General features: G+C 40.7%; 1 protein-coding gene across 1 annotated transcript in view; it reads left to right on the top strand.

Moving 5' to 3' along the window:
* The window catches only part of eif3hb (eukaryotic translation initiation factor 3, subunit H, b), a 120,155-nt gene that overhangs the window by 76,365 nt on the left and 30,920 nt on the right, over positions 1–12,870 (top strand). The window contains exons 3-4 of the mRNA XM_055634584.1: positions 9,330–9,497; positions 11,719–11,818. Coding sequence (XP_055490559.1) covers positions 9,330–9,497; positions 11,719–11,818 — 268 coding nt within the window. The remainder of the gene's footprint in view (positions 1–9,329; positions 9,498–11,718; positions 11,819–12,870) is intronic.

The raw sequence follows: 12,870 nt of genomic DNA, 5'->3' as shown, positions 1-12,870 counted from the left end.
ACTTGCCAACAAAGTGGATAACTTCACATTTATCCACATTATACTGCATCTACCATGCATCTGCCTACTCACCCAACCTATCCAAGTCACCCTGCAGCCTCGTAGCATCCTCCTTGCAGCTTACACTGCCACCCAGCTTTGTGTCATCCACAAACTTGGGGATGTCACATCTAATTCCTTTGTCTAAATCATTAATATATATTGTAATAACGGGTCCCAGCATCGAGCCTTGTGGCACCCCACTGGTCACTGCCTCTTGTGTGGGACCTTGTCAAAGGCTTTTTGAAAGTCCAGATACACCACATCCACTGGCTCTCCCTTATCTATTCTACTTGTCACATCCTCAAAAAATTCCAGAAGATTAGTCAAGCTTGATTTTCCCTTCATAAATCCATGCTGACTTCGACCGATCCTGTCACTGTTTTCCAAATGCGCCGCTATAACATCTTTAACAATCGACTCAAGCATCTTCCCCACTACCGATGGACATCTAACTGGTCTATAATTCCCTGTTTTCTCTCTCCCTCCTTTCTTAAAAAGTGGGGTTACATTAGCTACCCTCCAGTCCACAGAATCTGATCCAGAGTTGAGAGAACATTGGAAAATGATCACCAATGCATCCATGATTTCTAGGGCTACCTCCTTGAATACTATGGGATGCAGACCATCAGGCCTTGGGGATTTATCTGCCTTCAGTCCCAACAGTTTACCTAACACCATTTCCTGACTAATGTGGATTCCCTTCAGTTCCTCCCTCCCACTAGATCCTTAGTCCCCTAGTATTTCTGGGAGATTGTTTGTGTCTTCCTTAGTGAAGTCAGAACCAAAGTACTTGTTTAACTGTTCTGCCATTTCTTTGTTTCCCATTATAAATTGACCTGTGGCTGATTGTAAAGGACCTACATTTGTCTACACTAATCTTTTCCTTTTTACATATCTAAAGAAGCTTTTAGTGTCAGTTTTTATATTCCCTGCAAGCTCTCTTTCATACTCTTTTCCCCCCCCTCTCTTAATTAACCCCTTTGTCCTCCTCTGTTGAGTGCTAAATTTCTCCCATTGCTGATTCCTTTTGCCATTGTATATACCTTTTCCTTGGATTTAACACTCTCCTTGATTTCCCTCGTTAGCCACGGTTGAGCCGCTTTCCCATTTTATTTTTCGCCAGAGAGTGATGAACAATTTTTGGAGTTCATCCATGGAGTCTTTAAATCTTTGCCATTGCATCTCCACCATCAACCCTTACCAGTCTATCCTGATAAGGTTCACTACTTAAAAAACAGACAATTCACAAAAACGGTAGGTAAACCAACTCAAGCTTTACTGATCATCAGCCGGCGGAAGTGGCGGGGATACACCAGTCAAGTAAGCAACAGACACTTGACTTCCCTGCGCTACCACTTCAACGCACAAAGTTTTATACTGTGTGTCACTTAATCACATTCCACAAGATGCTGCCAATATACATCACTACAGGACGAGTCTGAGCTTGTCTCTTATCAGTTGGTTGTCTCTCTTATCAATTAGTAGACACATTTCAACGGCATCTTATCAGTTGGTACTTCCAGGACAAGACATTTCAATGGCACCTGTCTCTTATCAAAGATGATACTTTGAGGATGAGACATTTCAAAGGCATCGGTCTCTTATCAGATGATAATTTCAGGACAAGACATTTCAAAGGTATCGGTCATTGTCTCAATATACATCAACCTGAGACGAGCCTGAGCTTGTCTCTCCCTTACTTTTCCACTAAAGCCTGCTTGAGACGAAATATAAGTTACAACCTACAGCCAAGTATTTCACTATGTATCTTTTATATATTTAAAAGCATTTAACCTTTTCAATCCAAGCCAATTCCCGTCTCACACCTTCAAAGTCTCCTGTCTTTAAGTTCAGAACCCAAGTCTCTGAATTAACTGTGTCACTTTCCATCCTAATGCAGAATTCCACCATATTATGGTCACTGTTGCCTGAGGGGCTTTGCACAACTTGGTCACTAACTAATCCTTCCTCATTGCACAATACCCAGTCTAGGAAGGCCTGCCCTCTAGTCGGTTCTTCTACATATTGGTTTAAAAAAAGGAAATCCTCCTCAGCGCTGCTACCAATTTGGTTGGCCCAATCTATATGTAGATTAAAATCACCCCTGATAACTGCTGTACCTTTGCTACACGCATCCCTAATTTCCTGCTTGATGCTATCCCCAACCTCCCTACTGCTGTTTGGTAGTCTATATACAACTCCAACAAGCGTTTTCTGCCCTTGGCTATTTCGCAGTTCTACCCATACCGATTCTACAGCATCCAAGCTAATCTCTTTCCTTGCTATTTGCATTAATATCCTCTTTAACCAGCAAAGCCACCCTACATCCTCTTCTGTCTATCCTTCCTGAATATCAAAAACCCAACATGTTTAGCTCCCAGCCTTGGTCACCCTGGAGCCATGTCTCTGTAATTCCAACTATATCAGATTCCTTAACTACTAACTGCACATTCAATTCATCCACCTTATTACGAATGCTCCTTGCATTAACGCACAAAGCTTTCTGTTTTTCTTATCTCCTACCTTTTGCTTCTGTCCTCCTTTTATGTCCCTCTGTCTCCTTGCATTGGTTCCCATCTGTGCAAAATACTATTGATACAGTCATTATATATCATAACAAGTACTTTAATTAGAATACATACAGGGACTATGGAAATTAGTACTGTAGGCTCCGAGTCGTAAGTTGAACTAACTTTCGCAGGGGATTTGTCGACAGGCTTTACAAGGGTCATCATCATTGGCACCAGCCCCGTTGGCACTCCTTTTGCAGGAGCAGAAATAAGGTTCTGATCCCAGAACTGCTAATCCTGCGGAAATGCTGCATTGGGGCCATACTGGGATGCGTCACAGGTAAAAGTAACAGGTTTATTGACATTGTAATAAGCCAGGGTAGGTGGACACGACATCTGATGTTTTACAGTGTCAAAAGCATGTTACTGCTGTTCGTGCCATGTCCAGGCAGTATCCTTGTGAGTAAGTTGCCGCAAGGGAGCCGAGATCTCGCTGAAGTTGGGAACAAATTTTCCGAGGTAAATAACCATGCCCAGAAATCTCTGCAGGCCTGCAGCATCAGTGGGTGGGGACATTTTGCTAACAGCCACAGTCTTAGAAGGATCCGCCTTGAGACCATCAGCCATGAAAATATGCCCCACGTACTAGCTTACTTGGTTAACACGGTACCAACATTTTTGGGGATTCAGTGTTAAGTCTCCTTCCCTGGCACGCTCGAGTACATTCTTCAAATTGGCATCATGTTGTTTCATGTCTTTGCCACCAACAATGATATTGCCCATGATGATAGCACAAGGGTATCCGTCAAACAGTTGCTCCATGGAGTGCTGAAAAACCTCACTGGCTGCACTGATCCCACTTCTGACACTATGTGCAAAGTACTATTGATACAGAGTCATTATATATCATAACAAGTACTTTGATTAGAATACATACAGGGACCATCAAAATGTGTACTGAGTCGTAAGTTGAACTAACTAACATGGCTGCCTGCATTCCACCAGGTGGTAGCGTGGAAACCTGACATGGATTACGGATCAGGTCAGCAGCAAAACCAGACACAGATCAAATCAACAATACTGTTTGATGTACACCATCCCCCTGCCCTGTTAGTTTAAACGTGACCTTTCCTACACTCTCCTGTTAACTGCACGCATACGCTTCCACATTGTGATTCCACTGTTTAGTTAAAACCCACCCGTGTCGCACTAGCAAACCTGCCTGCCAGAATGTCGGTCCCCCTCCAATTAAGGTGCAACCTGTCCCTTTTGTACAGGTCACCCCTGCCCCAGAAGGGACCGCAATGATCTAGAAACCTAAATCCCTGCCCCCTGCACCAACTCCTCGGCCACACATTACCCTCACTAGCAGGAGGTACTGGAAGCAACCCAGAGATAACCACCCTAGAATACATGCTTTTCAGTCTCCTACCTAGTTCTCTATACTCACGTTGCAGAACCTCCTTCCTCTTCTTACCCACATCATTATGCCTGCATGCACAACTCCTTCCGACTGTTCACCTTCCCTCTCGAGGATGTTCTTAAGTTGGTCTGAGACATGTTGGACCCTGGCACCAGGAGGTAACACACCTTCCTTGAGTCTCGCCTGTCGCCACAGAATCTCCTGTCCACACCTCTGATAATGGAGTCACCCACCACTATTGCTCTGCCTGACGTCGATCTCGCTGGTCGAGCCTCAGCGCCAGGATTCGAGTCACAGATCTGTCCGCCGCTCAGACTGGAAATGGCGCCTGTCCCGACAGCTCCCAAGAGGGTGTACCTGTTTTCAAGAGGCACTTCCACCAAGGTCTCCTGCGCTCGTTTCATCCCCTTCCTTTCCGTCTCTAACCGTCGCATCTCTTGTACTCTTAAGTGTTTGTGCATTTACAAACTGAACGTGCAGAACTGTTGAATTAGCTTGAGTAGTGCCATACCTTGAAGATAAAAATTCTTACTCGGACGTTTAAAAGCATGAAGTGCCTCTCCAGCCCAAAAGCATCAGCGTTGTATCATGCTTGAAATATATTATGATACATGTATCAAGCTCTTCAATGTTTTTCTGAAGTGAATTTGCATTAGCCGTGAAGGTGTGCTTGGTGACATTTTATGACTGAATCTCTTTCCTGACGGCAGTATTGGCATCGGACGTACAACCTTTGCTGACCCCGACCCACCCTGGGGTCATTACCCGCACTAACATGACAGTGGCAATTCATTTTTGCAGCTGCGCGGCTCTTTGAGTCTTGTAGATGTGGTATCCTTTCACCATTCTACCTGGTGTGATGGGCTGCAAGCTGCAGAGAGAAGGCCGTGTGCATGGATCACCCTGACAACTTATGCTCTCAAAGGCTTTTTAAAAAACTATTTCCAAGTGTTAAGGGCCTGTCCCACGAGCATGCGGCAAGCGTGAGCAAACCGGAAGCGGGGGCCGCGCGGAGGTCGAGTGATCCCGTGCGAGTTGACGTGAAGTTCGAGCGAAGTCTGCGGGAAGTTCGCGCTAGGCGTACGCCGTCAAGACGCTGCGCGTGCCCGTCGAGGTGGTGCGTACGGCCTCAATGCGTCTGCGGGCCGGCAGGCCATTGCCGCGCGGAGATTATGGACAGTGTCAGCTTTTCGGAGCCCCGCGCGATGTGGGGACCAGCTCCGCACAACTCCATAAGGATCCGGCGATCGAAGTGGGACCGGCCCCGCGAGGCCGTACGGCTCAAGTGACCACTTTAGGTCGCGCTTGCCGCATGCAATCGCATGTTCGTGGGACAGGCCCGTTACTGATCATATCTGATTAGTAAAGGGCCCGTTCTGATCATGGTAGGAAAAGTAATTGTAAAAAATGAAGTTCACCACTTTTTTGCCGGTATTTCTCAAAAATGAAGTCTGGTGGGTGGTCCCATTCAGCCGTGGCTGGTGACCAAGCCAAGGGATGTATTTGTGGCAATGGGGCTCATCAACAGGCCTAGACTCCAGGTGGGTGCAGAAGAATGTATCACTGATCTCAACAGACCTGCCAACTTGCAGTCAGTGTGTTCCAGCACTTTACATGGTGATTGGAATGTAACCTTTTGGTTTACTGAATCTTTCCTATTCTAGCGTTAATTGTTTAAAAGCAAGTTAATTGTTTAAAAGGATTGTCGGTATTTAATAACACTTTAAAATGTATTTCCTCCGCACTGCATTCCAACCCCCTTCCATCCGCTCATTTTGATGTTGACACGGTTTTGCATTTCTTAAACTTGCACAGTTGTCAATCGTTGATTCCATTGCTGCAAGTATTTGATTTTTTTTGTGTAAGAAAAAGAAGCATAATCTGCATGCAACTAAATGCATAGATTATAGCTATAATGAGAAAATGGATTGGATGTTGCCAAGAAAATGCCATCATTTTGTCAACTCAAGCCACCATCTCCACTTACCTTTTTCACCATGGCTTATTAAAGGCCCAGTTATTGTGTGGCAGAATTTTTCTCTGGTTATAGTTCCTTTCTTTAAAAGTACCCAGCTTTGTAATTCAGTTTTATGGTGCCTCTTTCCACTCACCTGTATTTGTACTTTTAGGTTTGAGGAGATGGGTAAAAGTGGTTCATAACCTGTACACATTGTTGAGGTGTGAAGTGCTGCTGAGGTGAAATGTGTATGTTTTATAGACTAGTTTTGTTTGCAGTAAAAGATTGATTTAAAAGATTAAAAATGTGATTAGAATAGAATTAATATATTTTTTTAATTTCGGCTACAATTTTCCTGGTCATCAAGTGAGTGCTTGTTTTTCAAATATAATTTCAATAGTGAAAATGCATTAATAAGAATTCTTATATTTAGCCCGTTTCATGCTAATCAGGATCAACAACCCTTGGACTTTGCACTTGATGTTACAAAGTTCTGGATGAAGATAGTGTGGACCTTAAGGCTTCCAGTATAATTAATTTGAATTTGTAAAGAGGTCCTAATGATGTTTGGTAGACACAAAATGCTGGAGTACCTCAGCGGGACTGGCAGCATCTCTGGAGAGAAGGAATGGGTGATGCTTTGGGTCGAGACCCTTCTTACTCCAACATTTTGTGTCTACCTTTGATTTAAACCAGCATCTGCAGTTCTTTCCTACTCCTAATGATGTTCGGAGTCTTGTTTGACCATTGCAAAGCTATCAAGGATGCCAAAAGGGAAGCCAAGCTAGACTGCCAAGATAACCGCACTGATATCCATCAATTGTGACATGGCTTGCATACTAAAAGATGCAACAAAGTAAAGGTGGGCAGTATCACTAGCAACCTGTCCCTTCCCGATGAGCACAATGCATTCGATATAAGTAGAGCCAGGATATTTAGGCACTAAAAAACTCTGAAACAGGCAGGCAAAAAGGCATAATAAAATTACAAAAAAGGCACGAAAAAGGCATTTATTAACAAAAAAGGCATAACAAGGCATGTATTCCCACCACCAAAATATGGTTAAACATAATATAAAAGTATATGACATTAAATGACCAAAGTTACCTGTTTGCACATAATTACTAGCATTTTCTTCAAATTATCTGGTGTTAAACTATGCCGCCTGTCAGGCAGAATATGCTTCAGTTGTGAAAGACTTCTTTCTACTTCAGCTGAGGTCACTGGTGCATACCCGCAACATGCTACAGACTCTATATTTATGTCGATAACTTGTGCATTACAACTACCTTTGAGAACTTTAGCTATGTTTTGTATTTCTTCAAGAACTCTGTTAGCTAAAATCACTCACATTTTCCTTGTACGTCTTTATCTACATCGCCAGGAATTTTACGAATATGGTCAGTTACTCAGTTGAAAACCTGCAAGTATATATACCCAACACTACCAATCTTTGTTGCCACACATACTAGACGAATGTATGAATAGAAACTCAGAGTCAAACAAGTTAATATCATATCTGTATAACATCCTTTTAAATAAAGAAATCCGATCGTCGGAAGTAATTAGAAGAGCTTGGGAAGATGAACTTGGCCTAAAAATTCTTAAAGATAGGAAGAAAACCTATATGTACACAATTGCTCGATTAACGTTAGGCATTCGTTAATTCAATTTAAAATACTGCACAGACTCTACTATTCAAAGTCTAAATTGAATAGGATCTTTCCAAATGTATCTCCTATTTGTGACAAATGTCTCCTTCAGGAAGCAACTGTAACACATTCCTTTGCCTCTTGTATAAAGTTACATAATTTTTGGGGAGGAATTTTTGAAATTTATTCCAAAACACTAAAAACAAAATTGGACCCTGACACGGAATTGATTATTCTAGGTACTCCGGAAGCCTGCTCTGAGCCAAAGACGTTCCTTAATTATGGCCTGATAACAGCAAAAAAACTAATACTCAAATATTGGAAACATACATCTGTCCCTACTCTTAAAATGTGGATTACAAACATGTCTGAGACGCTACATCTTGAAAATATTAGACTTGTCTTAGCAGAAAAAAGAGATCATTTTTTGAAGACATGGGCACCATTCATTGATTTATTATAAGGATATTATGGTACAACACAACTTTGGAGTTAAATCTAATTACGGGTTGGGTGATGGGTGGGGATCACCTACCACCAGACTCTGTCATCGTGCTACTGAATGGTCAACCCATAGGTTAGGTGGTAGTCCTAATCTCTCTCATTGCAGACCTTGGAGTTTTTCTGTGTAACTAATACTGTAAGACTATATTCTTCACTCTGGTTATTTTTCTCTTTGCACTACCTGTTGTACTTGTATGTGGCTTGATTGTACATATGTATAGTATGAATTGATTTAACTTGATAGCATGCAAACAAAAGCTTTGCACTGTTTCTCAGTACGTGAAATGTCTGGTGAACACTTAAAGTAGTAGTTGTTTTTGGATATGGAAGTGTAATCATTGTGCTTTGTACATTGGAATTCTCTCGATGCTTATATGCTTATAGATGGAGTTCCAGCTGGAAGCCACAGAAGATTATATTAAGAATTGAGTGGAAGTTATGTTTGATATCATCTTTGAGTCAACAGCTTTGTGTAATTTTAAGCCTGGAAAGTGCCTGGACACCTCTGTGGTGTTAAGCAGTTTAGACAATTTGTAAACAATATTCAAAGGAAATAGGATAAAATTGACGCCTTGTTTTTCTTTGTTCAGCCAGGTAATGGTTATCTTTGTGAAATAAGTTGTACACGTTTCCAAAGACATGTGAAATTTTTGTCCTTGAAATGTTTGCATTTTTGTTCAATTTCACTTGTCTTCCGAGTCTTTTTAAATAATCATATTAATAATTAGACTACTAGATGGTTGTTCCATAAGTTATGGAGTAGTGCTAAAATCTTGATTTTAATGTTAACCATTTGAGGTCTGATGACCTTTTTGTACTAAACAGTAGATCCAATGAGAATTATACTTCAAAAAAAGAACCTTAAATAAATCCCTACGAGTATTTATATGACATCCATAAAATAAACTTTTGATAGCTCGTGGTTTTGGTTGGTTAGTATTTTTCTGTTCCACATTAGGAAACGTCAGCTTTGCATGTATATACACAATCTGAAAGCCAAAGGCTAAATTGGGGCATAATTATTAAACAATTGCTTTCAAGTTAAGATGTAAAAGGAGAAAACTCACTTCCTCACCGAGATAAGGGCTTAAAGCTAAAAATAGTTTTTTTCGTGGAGTAGGAATTTTTATTTCTTGCAAAGCACCCAACAAAGCATAAAATCATAAAGGATATTTGTGGAAACCAGTTAATAAAGTTTAAGAATTAGAAATTCATAATTTCTTTCTGCTTTTGTTTTGCAGTTCAGTACCAAATGGAAATGATGAGAAGCTTGCGTCATGTTAACATTGACCACCTTCATGTTGGCTGGTATCAGTCAACTTACTATGGTTCTTTCGTCAGCCGAGCTCTTTTGGACTCCCAATTTAGTTACCAACATGCGATAGAAGAGTCTGTGGTCCTCATCTACGGTCAGTGACGCTTTCCTATTCATTTCTTCTCCTGCACTGTTTACCTGGCAGTGCTGCCGAGCAGGCCCTCTCGGTAAATACCAGCCCAGTGTCTGCCTCAGCCCCAGCAGCAGTGCAGTCTAGACAGAGTTTCCTTCTTTCTGTTTATTTTTCTTGCTATCAGAGCCCTGATGTGTACATTCTGGAATGCTGAAGTTGCTGCTTCATTTTTTTTCTCATTCCTCTTCCCCCTTGTTGATGGCGGGTGGAACGGGACCAGATGTCTAACAAAAACTGATTGCTTAAGTCTGGCTCAGTACGTGACCTTACAGTTATGACACATTTTGCCAGATTTTGCCTCTGACAGCCGCTCACAAAACATAGACTGTTCCTAGCACAAAGATTTTCTTCTTTCTGACCATTTAGTAGTGTTTCCTTTACTTGCTAAACCAGATGTTCTGTGCAGTATCATAGCTGTAGGTAAAACATCTTTATTGCCTTCCCCAAGCTCGCTATTTGCCATAGCTGGCAGGCTGTTACAAAGTTTCCAACCGAGAAGTAAATGTTACATCCTGAATATCTGTCAGAAAAAATACTAATGAACACGATTAATCTTTGAGTAGGACAAAAATTGTTTCAGTATGTTAACAATCGGATTACAACAGAGAAGCTGTTAAAATATACTTGCACTCATTGGAAATTCTATGTAATGTTTTAACATTCCCTCCCGGATTTTCCATTTGTACCAAATTTTCATTTTTGTGTGCTAGTTTATTTTGTCTGTCTATTTTCAGTTTTCCATTTGATTGAAAATATTTTTTGAATGCAATTTTACTAAGATTTAACGTGGAAGGAGAGACTATTTACCTTGAAAGTTATTAAAATAGAATGGCTAGTAACCGCAGCTACATTTTATCAAAATAAACTCATTTGTTAACTGTCTTTCAAGTGTAAAACTGGGATTTCATGTAATAAATTAGTAACAAACTGAACATAAACAGATACATAAAGATTTATATTGTTGATCTTGGAAGATGCATACCTAACTTAAATCTATGTTAGGGAAGTGGCAGAGTGCACATATGTCCCAGTGGCATTTGCCATGGAACAACAGAAGCAATAGCTATCGTATTTGCATTTTTTACACTCAAAACCTCCAAAAGGGAAGCTGATGTTCCTGTATATTGTTCTACCTCCCTATCAGTTTCTTGTTTAAAGAATGGCTGAAATTGCTGATTGAACTAGAGACAAATTTGTTACAGAATATAATAGCGTACATTATATTTTTAACCGTTTGGCCGTCTTTGGCATTACTTTTCTTTTGGGGGCACTAATAAAACTTTCAAATAACAAATCCTTTTCCGGCTGATTTGGTATGATTGAATATATTTTCAAGCTCTATTTATTCTGCCCCAATAATGTGCCTCATACTGTCCTCTGAGAGGCGAAAAAGTTTTCCATTTTTCTCCCGTATGTAGATGCTTGAGAATCAGGTTCTCTTTACCAATTCAGAGGTTTAATTCTCAAAGGAAGTTTTTTTCCGGATCTATTTCAATTTTGTAATTCCACAGAATTTCTGGAGTTTGACTTATCTTACTAGGAATATAAAATATTGCCCATGGATGTTTAATATGCTGTGAGTAAGCCAAAACATCATATTCCATCAGTGCATAAGCACTCAGTACGGACAGAAGCTTATTTTTCCTACTAGACACAGGGGATTCACTGTATCAGGGCAAAGATTCCTTATTTGCAGCAGCAGATCCACAGAAAAATGTCAGGCCATTAAATATGCTCCCTGTATGTGCTGTACAAACAATGACTTTTCTACAGTGTTTACACAATTACGACCAATTTTCGGTACAGATTCAATGCCTTTACAAAAAAATTCTCTTGTTATAAGGTACGAGTGTGAAGAAGGGTTTCGGCCTGAAACGTTGCCTATTTCCTTCGCTCCATAGATGCTGCCGCACCCGCTGAGTTTCTCCAGCACTTTTGTCTACCTTCGATTTTCCAGCATCTGCAGTTCCTTCTTGAACATTTTCTCTTGTTATAATGTTGAGTCAGCCAGGCTGCTGCTTCAAATACCTGTATTTGTTGGGTATTTTGCAAGAAGAGTATGTCAATGTTGATGCAGTTTGATTTCCACAATGATATCTCTGCAGTAGCAAGGCATTATTAATCTGTAAAATATAAGTGGTATTAAGAATTAGCTTACCCTTTCTCATCTTGATGTTTCCAGATCCAATCAAAACTGCACAGGGCTCTCTTTCACTGAAAGCTTATCGACTGACTCCAAAATTAATGGAAGTTTGCAAAGAGAAAGATTTCACTCCTGAAGGGTAAGTAATCACATTTGTTCTAGAGCCTTTAAATGTATCCAACATTACCATCAGATTTACTCAGTACATAAAGAAATATGTTGCTTTTGGCTATATTAAAAGTGGTCCTCAAATTGTATAACATACTATTATACCAAAACATCTGAGAACTATGTGTGTTGCAGTTGTGGCATATATTTTTTTAACTTGCGGGTTGTGTTGCTCGTTGAGTTTTTCTGTAATCTTGATTAGATTCAGGCTGATTAGATTCAGACTGTGCACTCAACACAATTTAAACAATATATTATTGCGGACATTCACACATGGTGGGGTATAGAGGGTTGAGGAGCATACTTTGGAAGAAAATGAAGAGGACAAAAAGAGGGCATGGTAGCCCTGGCAGGTAATATTAAAGAGAATCCAAAGATATTTCAAAAGTACATTAAGGGAAAAGGGGTAACTAGAGAGAATTTGTGATGCCTCATTTAGAGTATTGTGTTCTGTTTTGGTCACTTTGCCGTATAAAAGATGCCATTAGGCTGAAAAGAGTACAGAGGAGATTTATAAGGATTTTGCCGGGACTCATGTGTCTGAGTTAATGGGAGAGGTTGGGCAGACTAGGACTTTATTCGTTAGAATGCAGGTGTCTGAGGAATCCTACAGAGGGGTATAAAATCATGAGGAGAATAGATAGGGCGAATGCACTGCATCCCTATCCCAGGGTGGGGAATCAAAAACTCGAGGGCGTAGGTTAAAGGTGAGAGAGGAAAGATTTAACAGAAACCTGAGAGACAACTTTTATCACGCAAAAGATAGTGGATATATGGAATTAGCTACCAGGTGAATATTTAAGGCAAGTATAATAACATTTTAGAGACTAAAAACGATACTGGATAGAAAAGGTCTGGAGGGATATGGGCTAAATGGGACTGGCTTGGGTGGAACATAAATGGATTTCTGGCGACAATGGTTATCAAGGGGTGTAGGGCAGGGGGGTGGGGGGGTATATGGATGGAACAGATTCACGTGGCTCTATACCTTTACTACTATTTTTCTGTTTCTAATTTTTTTTA

This window comes from Leucoraja erinacea, chromosome 4, assembly GCF_028641065.1.
Source record: "Leucoraja erinacea ecotype New England chromosome 4, Leri_hhj_1, whole genome shotgun sequence".
In the NCBI taxonomy this organism is placed as follows: domain Eukaryota; kingdom Metazoa; phylum Chordata; class Chondrichthyes; order Rajiformes; family Rajidae; genus Leucoraja; species Leucoraja erinaceus.
This window is presented reverse-complemented; position numbering and strand designations above follow the sequence as displayed.